The sequence below is a fragment of the Trachinotus anak genome, unplaced genomic scaffold, assembly GCF_046630095.1.
Source record: "Trachinotus anak isolate AG129_WGS33_773 ecotype Australia unplaced genomic scaffold, CSIRO_AGI_Tana_v1 ptg000019l, whole genome shotgun sequence".
In the NCBI taxonomy this organism is placed as follows: Eukaryota; Metazoa; Chordata; class Actinopteri; order Carangiformes; family Carangidae; genus Trachinotus; species Trachinotus anak.
Window position 1 is genome coordinate 28482457 of NW_027273870.1, and position 16008 is coordinate 28498464.

General features: G+C 41.2%; 1 protein-coding gene across 4 annotated transcripts in view; it reads right to left on the reverse strand.

Moving 5' to 3' along the window:
* Positions 1-8: 8 nt before the first annotated feature.
* LOC139636912 (uncharacterized) overlaps positions 9-16008 on the reverse strand; it is a 123538-nt gene continuing 107538 nt past the window's right edge. The window contains exons 28-29 of one of the 4 annotated variants that reach the window (XM_071505332.1): positions 3431-3707; positions 9-2624 (exon numbers count right to left, since the gene is read on the reverse strand). In XM_071505332.1, the coding sequence (XP_071361433.1) occupies positions 2581-2624; positions 3431-3707 (321 nt within the window). In that variant the 3' untranslated portion in view covers positions 9-2580. Of the gene's footprint in view, positions 2625-3430; positions 3708-14326; positions 14671-15638; positions 15816-16008 lie in introns of those variants that run through there. The other 3 variants (XM_071505339.1, XM_071505331.1, XM_071505340.1) reach the window with 3 other exon arrangements.

Consider the following 16008-nt stretch of genomic DNA (forward strand, 5'->3'; position numbering starts at 1 on the left):
TTGGAAAAGTCAAGGAGATGAGATAACAGGGACATGGGAACAAAAAGCGGCTGGTGAACCACCTCTGTTATGGGGCATTAAAGACCTCCTCTGATGAAAATCAAGTGTTAAACCTCGTTTACATGTCCAACATATCATTTGAGAAATAATCAGTCAACACCGTGACTGATTATGAGTCTCATAAACACACATTCAGACAATCAGGGATTCATAGGGAACCAATCCTGTTGACTTGTTGGGACGGGGGCGGGGCCAAATAAACTTGAAAGCCTTGTTAGTACAGAGAGCCAGAGTTAGCATTAGCACAACCACTAACACTGTGTCAGCCACTGCCAGTTACAAGCTCACAAACAGCATAACCAAATAAAAGATGCTAACTACGCTAACCGTTCTGATCTGTCTGCTAGTCTCTGATTCTGGTCTCAACAGCCTCCTCATCTGAGTCTGGGTCTGACTGAGGCTCCAACATGAGGCTGAGTCTCTCTGATGTTTCCTCCTCTAACCGTCTTCATCCTCTCTGCTCTTTCACCTGGACACCTGGAGCCAGCAGGTGGTGGGCGGAGCCAAGGCCTGAACCAGGTTTCTCAATCAGGAAGTCAGAGTAGATGAGCTTCAGACCAGTTTAAATTTTTTTTTTCACTATTTATGTGGGATAACCATGTTCAATCATAGCAGATGATTTTTACAGTGTTTAAAACATGTCTGGAGAGGAACTTTAACAGGTCTCTGTAGGTGGGCAGGTCAACAACAGGATGTAGAGTTCAGCAGCATCCAAATGACACCAGGCACAACAAGGGACAGGAACCAGAAAGAGGATGAACATAGGCCAGCAGGTGCCTGATATTACCTGGTCCTGATGAGGGAGTTGGCTGGAGGAGGAGTCTTTTTTATTTTACTTATTTGCCCTGAGTAAGGAACACTGCCCATTACCTGGATTTGTCAAGTATACTGTAGATTTTATATGACACATTTTATGTATCAGTGTAAACATATGTGGAATTTAAACTGATCTTACATATCAGTTTAAGTTTAATCAAATGTGTGTTAAATATATTTTTATAAAAGGGAGATTTTCTATTTTCTATTTTTTATTCTAAGATATTTTTCTATGTATTTTTTATGGTTTTAAAATACATACATACAAACATAATCTTGAATGTAAAATATGTTTGTGTGTAACACATGGAGTATATTCTGTAATTGTTCCATCGGTCTATTCTGTGCTGCAGGTTCCAAGTCATTTTAGACATTACAAAGACATGTCTGGATTTTCTGTTCTTGTTACCTCTTTGTTTTGTTGTGACAGTGATGACTGAATATATCCAGCATGATGATCTCCTCCTTCTCTCTGCCTCACAAGAGTAAATGAAAGAATAAATATATTTTTTAAAATATTTTTCCTGTCATCTTGTCCCTCCACTGTTTCCATTGGTGTCAATTGGGGGGTGGGTTAACTTTATCAGTCATTTTAAGAGCAGGAGCACTGACTGCTGTTTATTATTGTATTGCAAAGTGTCAACCTTGAGGTAGCATTGCATAATATTTGAGTTTTTACAGTCTGTGACTATAAAGTTAAAAGCTGAAGTTACATATAATAAACAGTAGGCGGAGATAATAACTTTCAAACTGGCTCAGGTAACTCCTCTGCTCAAAAACCCTCACTTGCTCATGTGGAGAACCTGTCTCACTACTTCCATTCTTATCTAAGCGATAGAAAGGGCAGTTTTTAAGCAGGTCTCTGAATTTCTATCACAGAACAATCTCCTCAATCCACACCAGTCAGGCTTTAAGAGTGACCACTCCACTGAAACGGCCTTGTCAGTCCTCAGTTTTTATCTTGCTGGAGCTGTCAGCAGCCTTCAGTACAGTGAACCACTGCATCTTGCTATCTGTACTCTCCAACATGGGCATCTTGGGCAAAGCCCTTTCTTGGTTTGAATCCTATCTGACTGGGTGTTCTTTCACTGTGTCATGGTAAGGGAAGATGTCCTTAGCCCTTCTCCTCCCAACTGGAGTGTCCCCAGGATCAGTACTGGGACCCGTCTTTGCTATATACACCACCTCCTTGGGTCCAGTTATCTGCTCACACGGCTTCTTACATCACCGCTACGCCGACGACACCCAGCTATACCTGAAATTCCCACCAGAAGACCACACGGTCTCTGCAGGGATCTCAGTTTGTCTCCCTGGCAGATCTGCCAAGATGACGGAACGCCACCTTCAACTAAACCTCTCAAGGACCGTGGATGAGGGTGGGATGAGCTTCCAAGTTCTATCAGAGCAGGGTGTCTCTCCCCATTTTCACGAATCTCTTGAAAACTCATCTCTTCTGAGAGCACCTCCTTTCCTAAAACCTTGACACGTCTGAGTAGCACTTAATTTGCACTTTTGACTTCACATACAGTTCAACTTTGTTGAAAGGCATGAATCTGCCTCACAGTGTGTCACAGTGTGGTGTCAATCACCACGTGAGATTTCTCTGCCCTGTTTGGTGTCCCAGCAGCAGACTCCCCACACTCCAGGAGTTCATCCGGCAGCTGACGTAGAATAGACGCCCTGTTGAAAAAGTTGGAGCAGACCTCAGAGACTTCTTTTCTCACTCTGGATCCCTGCTGGACCAGGACCTAGCGGATAAACCAGAAAAGTACTGTTCAAAAAGCAGCTGACACTTACAACAGAGAGCTGGTAGAAATGACAAGAGCAGGACCAGACAGAAAATGATGCTGCTAAGTTTAAAGTGATAGTTATGCTTCTTTGATGTGGGGTTGTGTGAGGTAGTCATGCAAAGTCTGTGTGTTACCTGCAGTAGATTCAGATCAGATGTCAGTTTAGAGAAGCAGCAGGAACACCGGTACAGAAACAGAATGATGTGCTGCTGTGCACTGGGCCAGTGTGTTGTAGACACTTTTAAAAAACACCCACTGAAACAGCCCAATGTCCATTTAAATGTATGCTTAATTTAGAATATATTGAGCTCTTTATCTTCCCATCACAACAAAGTGAAGTGTAGCTGCTTCAGATTCACTCAGCTGACCTGCAGTGTAATACAGTGAGCATCGTATTTACACTTTGATTTTTAAGAAAAGACTGAAGCAATATTTTAGGACGTAAAACAGTTGACCAAGAATAATATAAACCTGCATCACCTGCTTTATGGAGTCACACCTCCCTGCTCCAACAACTGCTTCAATAAAAGTTTGCAACTCTTTTGAAACAAGCAAGCTGCAACATGCAATGGTTATTGGTGAATTAGCATCTGTGTGGAAGCAGGTCCCAGTAGAGTGAGTATCTATGTTTAGAGTTCTCTGTAAACAGTGTGAAGTGTGGTAAACTCACAGGTCAGCTGTTTGGATGCAGGACAGACTGAAACAACAAACTGATGTGATGTAAATGCATTTCTCATTCATGTGTTTCTCCTCCTGTGACTGACCTGCTCCTGAGCTGACGGCTCGTAATTTCATCACCAGGTCGTTCCTGCCGATCGTTTTTAAAAGTCTCTCCATCAGCCCCACAGCTCCAGTAAATCCATATTTCTGCACCATCAAATCAGTGGTTTCCTCCCGCTTTGCATTCGACAGCTGCTTCACTTTGATGGGCGGGATGTCGTCCACTGTTTCCTTCTCGAGGAGCCACTTGAAGCGCTTGAACTCGTCATCTTTCAGATTGTCCAGGATGTCAATGAGGTTCGTCTCCGTCATCTTGGCGTCCTGATGAAATGAGAGAATCAGGTTAGTGTGAAGTACAGTTAGAAAACAGTGGTGTTCATGTCTCTGCTGCTGGTTTCTACTGGATCTCAATGGTTTGGCCCCAGTTGTTCATGTGTCACAGAAACTCAGGAGGATGTTCAGTAAACACGGAATCTCAGCACAAGTCTACTCAGTAGCTGTTCTGGAACTTTCTGTCACATCACACGGTCTTCCTTAGCAGATGGAGTTTGCCCAGTTATCATGGAAATGCAGACGTTTAAAGTGACATGTTTCTAAAGAGAAAAACAGTTGATTCTGAAACAGCAGCTAACAAAACCATTGCAGGGTCCATTTAGCTCCACACAGCTAACGCGTGTTTTGGTTTATTGAGGTCTGGTGTGTTGATGTGATTTGGTTTGGTTTGTTTATGGTGGTGGGAAACTCTCAGCTGAGAAACCATTTGTTCCAGGAAAATCCTGTTCACATGGTGTGTGAAGCAATAAACGGCTTCCAGTTGTAACTCGATCAATGGATTATCACACAATAGGCCCCTGAGCACAGATGTGTAAAAGGCCCCCCACCCTGAATGAGATAAAATGTTTTCTGTCACCTTGTAGTCGTTTGTCTTGGTCTCAGCTAACGATAATAACTACAGTTTTTGACGAAGTATAAAGAGATGTAAGAATCCTTGTCGGATTCAGTTGTAGCACAAAGTGCTGCAACGTCTAATATTTGCAGGAAGGCAGCAGCACAATTGTTTGTGATTTGGCTGCTCGTCGTAATTTCTATCACTGTGTTTCACTGAAGTAAACACTGTGTTAAATGAGGCTTAAAAAATGATTCTTCTGGATACAAAGTTTCTCCATCACTAATAAATGAATCTGAGATTGTCGGGTAAACCACGAGGTGAAATTACAACAGATCACCTCTATCTGTGGCTACTCTGTTCACTGAGTGTCAGAGAGGTGGAGCAGCAGTTTGGAGATAGCTTGGAAGTTAACACGTTAACACGTAGTCTTAACAGTCCCTGTTTCAAGCTTGTTCTGTTGTCTGACAACAGAAACACATCAATGAGAACAGCTTTGTTGTGAATTCAGCTGTATTAAAATACCATATAGTGTATGTGAGAGCAGAGACGAGAGAAGCAAACTGATAAAGAGTTGAAACCAGCTGACACGAGGCTGAAATCAGCTGACACTAGACTGAAACCAGCTGACACTAGACTGAAACCAGCTGATGCTAGACTGAAACCAGGTGATGCTAGACTGAAACCATCTGATGGTAGACTGAAACCAGCTGATGCTAGACTAAAACCAGCTGACATTAGACTGAAACCAACTGACATGATGCTGAAATCAGCTGACACTAGACTGAAACCAGCTGATGCTAGACTGAAACCAGCTGATGCTAGACGAAAACCAGCTGACATGATGCTGAAACCAGCTGATGCTAGACTAAAACCAGTGGACACCAGACTAAAACCAGCTGATGCTAGACTGAAACCAGGTGATGCTAGACTGAAACCAGGTGATGCTAGACTAAAACCAGCTGATACCAGACTGAAAGCAGCTGATGTTAGACTGAAACCAGCTGACACGATGCTGAAACCAGCTGACACCAGACTAAAACCAGCTGACACTAGACTGAAACCAGCTGACGCTAGACTGAAACCAGCTGACACTAGACTGAAACCAACTGACGCTAGACTGAAACCAGCTGATGCTAGACTGAAACCAACTGATACCAGACTGAAACCAGCTGATGCCAGACTGAAACCAGCTGACACTAGACTGAAACCAGGTGATACTAGACTGAAACCAGCTGATGGTAGACTGAAACCAGCTGATATGACGCTTAAATCAGCTGACACTTGACTGAAACCAGCTGACATAATGCTGAAATCAGCTGACACTAGACTGAAACCACCTGATACTAGACTGAAACCAGCTGACACTTGACTGAAACCAGCTGACACAATGCTGAAATCAGCTGACACTAGACTGAAACCAGCTGATGCTAGACTGAAACTAGCTGATACTAGACTGAATGCTAATGACATGATTGCATCATTTTTACAGTAGTTTCATTCAACTATCCTCAACTTTGTACATTGACTGTACGCGGTCCAGCCATATACTTGGTTTTGACAGAGTCTTGTTTACACAATGTTAGTTTCTGGACTGTAAAAAGTGGGGGTCCCGTACTTCCTTTTGGATAAGTGCAGGGGGCATGTCCCTTGTGTCCCCCCGTAAACTACACCCCTGCTGTGTTTATAAACAGTAGTACTGATTTATTGTTGATGTTGAACCTGATATTATTAAGTGACTGGAAAGAAGGACCTGCAAATAAAGCTGCAGCACTCAGATTCCCTACCTGGGCATTCAGAGTCCCCGCGGAACAAGGACCTGGAAGATGAACAAGACATATAATATAACATTGTATAATATCATATATATAAACAGTGCATTCGGAAAGTTGAATTCCACCCAGACTCCTTAACTTTTTTCACAAGGCCAACCAAATGTCGGGAGGAAACCAGACATGACACTTGAGTTGACACTTGAACCCACCAGAATTGAGGCCAAACTGTTCAATCTTGGCTTCACAAGGCCACGGGAAACTTGTTTCTCACACTTTTGAGAGTCTTCTAGGTGCTTTATTGCAAACTTTCACTGAGGAGATGCTTCCTCTGGCCACTCTGCTATAAAGCACAGAGTGAAGAGCTGCAGTGATGGTTGTTCTTCTGGAAGTTTCTCTATCTCCACACAGGATCTCTGGAGTTCAGCCAAAGTGACCAACGGGTTCTTGGTCACCTTTCTTATCAAGGCCCTTCTCCCCTGATTGCTCAGTTTGGCCGGGCAGCCAGCTCTAGGAAGAGTCCTGGTTCTTCCAAACTTCTTATGTTTAAGAATGATGGAGGCCATTGTGCTCTTGGGAACCTTCAATGCATGTCAATTTCATGTTGTTGACCCCAAATTCTGACCCTACCATCTGAATGTTGCAGCAGAAATCGAGACTCATCAGACCAGACAACGTTTTTCCAGTCTTCTATTGTTCTTCTTAGCAGACAGGAGTGTGGTCTTCTGCTGCTGTAGCCCATCTGCTTCAAGGTTTGACATGTTGTGCGTTCAGAGATGCTCTTCCGCAAACCTTTGTTGTACCAAGTGGTGATTTGAGTTACTGCTGCCTTCCTATCAGCTCGAAGCAGTCTGGCCATTCTCCTCTGACCTCTTGCATCAACAAGGCATTTGCACCCAGAGAACTGCTGCTTACTGTATATTTTCTCTTTTTCAGACCATTCTCTGTAAACCCTAGAGGTGGTTGTGTGGGGAAATCTCAGTAGATCAGCAGTTTCTGAAACCAACAACCATCCCACATTCAAAGTCACTTAAATCAATTTTCTCCCCCATTCTGATGGGGAACAGAATTTACCCCGTTTCTAAATAAACTCTCCTTACATTAGGATAATAGTTAAGCTGCCCTAACTTTCACTTTTCCACCAGCTTAATTGTTTAATCCATATGGCTGCTCTTTTATAGCTTTTACACAACCAACAAAATGTCAACAGCCAGAGCCTATGATTTGAAAGGCTTATAACAAACCTGTACAATGTGTTATGGTTTGATGACATAATGCTCTTCAGTAGATACAAGCTCACCTGGCTGTGGTGCAACTGACAAATGCTTTTTCCTACAGGGGATTTTCAGAGTGAAAAGGCAGTTTTTGTATGTTTAAATGAGAAATCGAAGAGATTACAAAATATCTAAGTAAGATGAGATGAGAAAAGTATTTAGGATTTCGTAAACTGAGATGTGATAGGATGACATAAAATCCTGTCTATATTCCTCCTATCTTAAGACAGAAGATAGGAAATTTCTGTAATATGGTCCCAGTAGAGGTTTTTGCTCAATAAAGTGGTCAAAACATGGCTGCATTACATGAAGCCCAATGAAGAATAATAAGAGATGAAACCAGTGATAAGGTCCCTGAATAACCAAAGCTTTACGTGTGCGTATTCTATTCCATTCTATTCAAAACTCTGACATCAGGCGGATGCTGCTGCAGAAGGGTGAAGCCTTTACCTGGCAGATAAAAAACACGTCTCCACACTTCGGTCCTCTTTTCCTCTTTGACTGTCAAAATCACTTCCTGCGGGTTCGAAGTCAGGAAAACCTCAAATGTTGGGTGGAAATTTGGTCCATTCTTTAGGTGAAATTGTGCAAGCTGAAATCCAGGGAAATGTGTTATTTGTTGTAAAATGTTTATCTAGTACTTCTTAATTGTGAATCAATTTCCGTCTTTCAGCCTAAACTGTATTCATGACTATTTTGTTAATAACCATAAGAAGCGTGTGAGACTTGACTCACCTCAGGCTGTATTTTTAAGTCCTCAGGTTCACAGTGGACACTGTAATTTTTACCAGTGCTCAGTCTACAGTCAGAAGAGATCTTGATGTTTTCAGCATTTCCTTGTTGAGCGGCAACCTTCAACACCAGGAAATTTTTATTACAGTTTTAATGCTTAAAGAATCAAATCAATTTTTATTTATTAAGCTCTTTTAAAATCAATAAATGTTGACCAGAGTTTAAAAGCTATAGAGATAAAATGTTGAGATCTACTGTATATAAATGGCAACCGGTGAGAGAGGCCAGTTTGGGGAGATTACTACATCTATATTTTTCATTTTGGACTGTTTGCGGCACCTGGTCAAAGTCTCACAGATGACACTGGTAGACAGAAATGCATCTGATAGGGAAGCAAGAACAAAACCTAAAACCCAAAGAGCAATCTGAGGGTTTACAATTTAGATGTTTGTGTGATTCTCAGCTGGTTTGATAAAAGTTTAGGTTTATGGTAAGCACATATGATGCATCTCTTTACCTCTGTCTGAGGGATGTTTTCCTGCAGCAGAAACACATCGAGTACTCGAGGCCCTCGATCTGGAGGTCGGAGAAACAGCAGAACTTGTCCGTTTACTGGCAGCTCGATGTTCAGAAACCGTTTAACTATATCCCAGACCAGGCCAAACGCAGAGAGGTGAGGGACCTTCACTACCACATGAGTGTCTGTGATCTCCAGCGGCTCCAAGATGCTCATTCCATCCTCACTGATGTGGACCGCAGACAGCAGGCCTTCAAAATGCAACGCTGTGAAAACACACATTGTTAATCTTTGATTTACTCCTAACAGGTGAATCTCAACCTAATTCCTTTCTTACAAGTTGAGTTCAGATAGATCAAATGAATCGATTGACATGAACTCTAAACCACCCCAATGATGTGCAACTTTGCCTCCATCCTTTACCTGTTATTTTTTATTTATCGTAATTTTCTGTCTGGCTGTACACATTTAGTGTCAAAGCTGGACAGATCACACATGTGAGTTTCTGCTTAGTTTTTTTTAACATTCAAAACAGAAAAGTCTTTACCATCCTTTGTTTCACAGTGTGGGAGGTGGAGCTCACACACAGCATCCTCAGGACACTGGATATCGAACAGTGGCCCTGCTGGCGTCTTGCCGGCTGATTGGATGAGGCTCTCATCCCATTGGACGGTCCTATAGAGCAGCTCCGCCTCCTGAGCCATAGAAAACACCAGTCCAGTTAAAGTACACTGGAACCAACCTGGACCAGGACACCTGAACCTGCAGGACACAGACGACTGAATGACCACAAGGAACCTGTTCACGAGGTGAAAATATTTTAACTTTGCCTAAAAAACTGTTCTCATCCCAAATCAGACTCTACTTAACGAGCCCCGAGAGACAAGAGGGAAAAGGAAACTGTAGGAAATCAAGTCTGAGTCAAAACTGTAGCACACATACCAAAGCACACCACACAGTTAGTCAGTGCATGTCACATCTGCAAAGCTGCAAACTGATGTTTGCATTATAGATTGTAAATTTTGTAAATAATCTTGTAAATATTATATTATGGGATGTCTCACTAGTTTTTGGTATATTTAGATGCATATGTATAGTGTGGAATATAATATAACATGACAGAGTGTATGGAAATCACAGGGGATTGTCACACAGAAGAGGGGTGGAGCATCATCTATTTAAGATCACGCTTAGAAGAACTGTTTAAATTACTTCTGATGAAGGTCTAGAGAGACTGAAACGACAAATAAATTGCGATGCTGATGAAGAGCAGTGATTTTCTTTCTTTTAAATATAAGAACCACCACTCTGGTCTGCCAGTCCACAAGCACTGTCCCTGACCTTCACATGACATTAAAGCTGTGCACCAGCCAAGACAGACCAACAATGTCCAGAGCTTTCAGCATCTCAGGGCCCATCTCATCCACACCTCACGCCTTGTGGCCGAGAAGCTTCTTAACTACCTCAAAGACAAACAGCCAGAGACACAAATAAAACATCCATCACAAGACACAACAGACTGACAGCTCATCATGCTGTGTTGTCATCATCAGAAACAACTGACATTGAGGTTCAGAGGAAAAGACGTCTCATTTCTCTAAGATGAGAAATGTAAGGAAATGCAAGGAAAACACACAGGTGAGGGAAACTTAACAGCACATAATACACCATCCACACCTGCCATAAGACCACCACCACTGCAGAGATCACATCTGCTGTGGAGGAGGAGGTGCTTTGCCCCTAATCAGCGATTTTATTATGTCATTACCTGTATGAGACTTTTGCAGATTCAGTTTGCAGTTCAGGTGTGAAACTTGATGGAGGCTGTGATTCAGAAAGAAACATCAGCTGTTTTATTAGAAATAACCAACTTGTGTTCATCGATAAATTTTTCTCTCACACAGGTCACATTGAACTGAAGCACAGTGTACAGGTCAGACAGAAGGGTTTGGTATGTAAAGCTGGGCTGACACCGCATTTTAAATAATCTTGTGCATTCTGTAAACTCACATTACACGTTTTAAGACCACTGTCTTACTCACAACACAACATAAAATACTACTGCAGTAATATTAAAATAATCTTACTACGATTTATAGCCGATATCTGAGAGCAGCCATGTTGGAAATCAGATTGTAGAACTGGTCAAACTGCAGACAGAAATCCAACGTTCATCTGAAAGCCAGATTGTTGATCGATCATGTGACTGATCAGGCATCGTTACCACAAAATGATATTTGTCCAGATTCTAAAATTAGTCCAGATGACAAATTAAGGGCATAAATTGGGCAGAATCTGTACAGTGTCTCGCTGTCTGCAGGAACTTAAATGTCCTTTTTTCATTTCTAAATTGTTCAGAAACTCCTCGTCTATCACACGATGCAAAAATCTACACAACAGATGTTTTAGTTTTTATCCATTTCTCCACCTGCACAAACTGATGAAGAAGTTCCAGCTACAGAAGATAATTCTTTGTATATTTGTTTTCCATTGCCTGCTGTGTGCTGAGACCTGAAATCTGTCTGATGGTTGTTCTCTCACCTTCTTTAGTTTTATTTTTTCCTCAGACACATCCATCTGTGTCTCTTCTGTTTTTGGCTCCAGTTTGACATCAGCATCACCTGATGGGAGGGGAACACACACATCAGAAATCAGTGTTTACTGAGTCAGAGGTGACGTCAGAAAATGTGAACAGAGTCAAACACCAGCAGCTCAAAACCTGAGCGGATGTGTCCAAATATCTGATATTTTATAAGTAAATTCAGTCTATTATATGGATATGCCAGATGTTGGCAGCTGCCTTCATTCAGTGAAATTCACCGGCTGCAGCCTTTTTGTCGCACGGACACCTCCAGCTATGGCTGGGATGGGTGAGTGTGACTCGCAGTGTAAAGTGCTTTGAGTGGTTGTGAAGCTCCAGTTACCATTTTAAACAGCAGCTGCAATGTAGAAAGTCAAATCTGGAGGATGATTATTATTCCTCCAGGTGTTAGTGTCTTGTTCTGACATCAGTTGCATTAACACAAAAATGCAGTCAGACTTATTTAATGTTTGTAGATCACAAACCTTTGGAATGTTTTCAGAGAAAAACAGACTTTAAGCCAGACATCCCCTCTAATGCACAGGTCATTGAAAAAGCTCAATCTTCTTCTTGATCAAAATGATCTGTCAACAGTTTTTTTTAATCTTTATTTAACAATGATGATCCTCTGAGCACGCACAAATCTTCTTCAGCAGCTCACTGAGGATATTTACAATGCATGAAAATCCATCCATCCATCTATTTTCCATACTGCTTATCCAAACCAGGTCACAAACAACCATTCATGCTCACACATATCTACAGGAAATTTAGAATCACCAATTAACCTAATGTGCACTCAATTCTGATCTTGCTGCAATTCTTCACCTACAATGTTGTCTTTAGTTCTACCGTGTCCCAACCAATCTCACTTTTTCTTAGTTCATATGAAGTATTTGTTTTGACAGTACTGTTATTTATTTATGAGGTTTTAATCTGAAAGTTCAGTCTCTGCCCAAGCTCATCCAGCTTCCTGTTTCTGGGTCTGGTCCTGCAGTCAGATTGTAAATCCATCATCGTGGACTACAGCTGGTGACAGTGGTTCTTGTTCTGCTCAGGTGGAGAACTGGTACAAACTCATCTATCAGCTGCTAACCGTTTCACCGTTAACATGGTCTGGTTAGCAGAGACTAAACTCTAATATTAAATATGTAAATATAGAAACTTTTAATGAGGCGATCTGTGGGATTCATCTGAAAAGTAGATCCTATGTTGAAGTAAGATCGCCCCTGCGTACATCATAATATTCTGATCATATAACTCTGCTGGCAAACAGTCTGTCAATCTTCCTCCAATTTCAGGTAACCTTGTGGTACATACTGCTGTCACCTGAACATTAATAAACATAAACTCTGACCTTCAAATCCAGGACCTGTTCAGACTTTGAGGATCTAGATTCCCTGGAAGTAAACACAGTCTATAGTTCTTTAAGAAATGAACAGATGTTTTCCAAAATGTCATCCATAAATATTTTGGTGATGAAATGAACCCAGGCTCATTTTACAGTCAGATTGATGAATAGGAGGCAGTGTTTCAGTACTCACAGGTATCAGCTGTGGAAGCTTTAATCACTCTGTTGTTGAACCTGTAGGGACAAACACAAACAAAACGGTAGCAGAGGGAGTGGAAAATAACAGGTTTTGTTTGAGTTAGTTGAACCCAACAGTGATGATCCCAGATCATTCTCACCCCACTGAACATTGACTGATCATGTATCAATAAGGCTAATTAGTGGGTTAATCAGTGAACTTTAGTTTTAGGAGGGGCAGTCAAAACGGACTGAAATGGTATTTAGTTTATCTGATCAAATGGTTCAGTGCTGTAAAAACACCACCTTCACATTTTCCCTTCATTTTGACTTTAAGGTAAATACAGTATTTTGTCCACATCGGGATCCTGTCTGAATGATGATGGTGTTTTTCCAGAGAGACGATTGGCTGTTTATAAAGTCTGATGCTTTGAATTGATCCTGCTTCAGAGCAGGTTAGCCTGTCAATCGACCCCTGTTACCATGGTGAGCTACACCGCAAAGTCACAAAGTAAGCAAGAGTCTGTCTGAAAAGTCGAAGTTAAGACCAAACAAAGCTGAGTGACATTCATCTGGCTTCATGAGACAAACTGTTGGTATTCCTGATATATCCCTGATTACTGACAGCTGATTAGTTGACTGTTCCCTCTCTCTGTCTTCCTGTCCAATCCTGAAGCCTGTCACTGTTCTCTCACAGCTTCACTGAGGAGGCTGGAGGTTCACAGGAAACACTGGATCTTTGCTCTGATACTGTGTTTAGTAAAATACTGATGAAAGCAGCATGGAGTGACTCCGCCCCTCTACTGACCTCAGAGTCTCCAGTCTACAGTCTGGACTCTGCACAAGATCAGACAGAGCCTTCAGGTCTGGATCCTGCAGGTTGTTGAGACTCAGGTTCAGGTTCCTCAGATGGGAGGGGTTAGACTTCAGAGCTGAGACCAGAGAAGAACAGCTGATCTCTGACAACCTGCAATTGTTCAACCTGAATAAAGAATCAAAGATGTGAGTTTAGGAGACAAAGTTGCTGCTTGAAAGCGTTCAGTGTTTCATCATCTGCTCAGAGCTGAAGAAGGTTTAGAAAGTAGAAGTTTAGAAAATGAAACTCAAACACCTGAACCAACAGGAAGCAGGTTAAAAACAGTCAAATACAAACAGTGACAAACAGCTCTCATTAACTTCAGTCAGTACAAATGTCACAAATCAGAAAACAAATACTGGATCAATATTTCTGACTGGCTCAGTGAGGAACATTTTGTTTGTATCTGAAGAAATATGAGGATAAATTTAAGGTGGAAATGAATCACAACGCTTTAAAGAATCTGAACAAACTCAAACTGTGAACATTGTAAATGTAAACTGTAAGTGTGAAATTCATGATTAAAAATCTGTTTTCAAAAGTTACTTTCAACCAAAAGTTTAAATGTTAAAAACCTGAAGAGGATTTTACTTGGTGAAACTTATTCAAAGTGTTGAAACCAACAGATGCAGAGCCTGTTATCATGACATGTTGGGTTTGAATATTTCAGTACAAACATTACAGAGCCTTAGAAAGGTGTATGAAGAGCCATGAACTATTGATTATAGATAAGTTATTGTCTGAAAGGTTAAATGTGTTTTTGTTGTTATTTCATGAAAAACTGGGTGAAATTTAAGGTGAAACAGTCACTGGACTAAAACCAGAGAAGAAGAAAACAGACTTTACCATGAAGATCCTCAGTGTGGATCAGTATAATATCAGCCTGATGTCTGCAGGTTAGAGTCACCACCACTTTAACATCATATTCATCTCAACACAGAAATAAAACATGGAGTCTGACCTCAGAGTCTCCAGTCTACAGTCTGGACTCTGCAGAAAACCACACAGAGCCTTCACTCCTGAATCCTGCAGCTTCTGGTTGTCACTCAGGTCCAGTTCTCTCAGATGGGAGGGGTTGGACTTCAGAGCTGAGCCCAGAGAAGAACAGCTGATCTTTGACAAACTGCAGAGTCTCAACCTGTATAAAGAATAAAAGATGTAGATAAAAACATTGATAATCAATCAGATTTGTCCTGATCAATAATCTTTTCCCCACAATGAGCAGAGTGACTTTGTCCTTCTGTTATTGTGGATCATCATCATGTCAGCCTTCTACACACATCATCCAAACATCAGCACAACATTCATACACCTGTTGATGTCAACACAGGTTGATCACCTGCTGCTGACCTCAGTTCAGTCTGAACTGGATCAAACTTTAAACCTCCAGTCCTGATCCAGCACAAAGGTCTCACTTGGTCCTGGTCTCTGTCCTGCAGATCAGCTCAAGAAACCAAAACTAAACATGAATTCAACTGAACAAAAACTGTTTTCATCACAAATTACACGATTCAATAATAATAATAATAATAATAATAATAATAATAATAATAATAATAGGGAAGGATGTCAAACTAATGGTTTGGTCCTTTGAGTCTTTTCCTCATCAACACATTTAACAATTAAATTCAACTCTGAAAAAAACAACAATTTTCACACTTGTGTTAAAGATCAAAACACACACACACAGTTAGTGAGCTGACATGAACTAAAAATAAAGGAATCAGTTTCTCTTCATCAGGTGTGTTGGTGTGTTTCAGTGTATTATAACTAATATTAGTTCTGTTGATCTTCTGTATGTTGTTGTGATAAAAACTGACTTTAACCAACACTGAACATGTTCTACAGTTCATTTATAAAACATGAGTTCTCTGACTGAGAGAAATCACTTCTGAAGGTTTCATTGAAGTGAACAGACCATCAGGTCTCTGGACTTTGAAGAATCATTCTCAGTCTGACAGAAGAACAACTGGAAACATGACACAACAACTATTTAACATGTTGTTAATTCAAAGTGACTAAATTCAAGTTCTATGTGAAGATAAATTAGCTTCAGTTGTGGATTGAAGATATAAGATGTACATCAGTAACAGACAGTGAACTGACCTCAGAGTCTCCAGTCTACAGTCTGGACTCTGCAGAAAACCACACAGAGCCTTCACTCCTGAATCCTGCAGGTTCCAGTTTCCACTCAGGTCCAGTTCTCTCAGATGGGAGGGGTTGGACTTCAGAGCTGCGGCCAGAGAAGAACAGCTGATCTCTGACAAACTGCAGCAACTCAGCCTGAATAAAGAATAAAAGATGTAGATAAAAACATTGATAATCAATCAGATTTGTCCTGATCAATAATCTTTTCCCTAGAATGAGCAGAGTGACTTTGTCCTTCTGTTATTGTGGATCATCATCATGTCAGCCTTCTACACACATCATCCAAACATCAGCACAACATTCATACACCTGTTGATGTCAACACAGG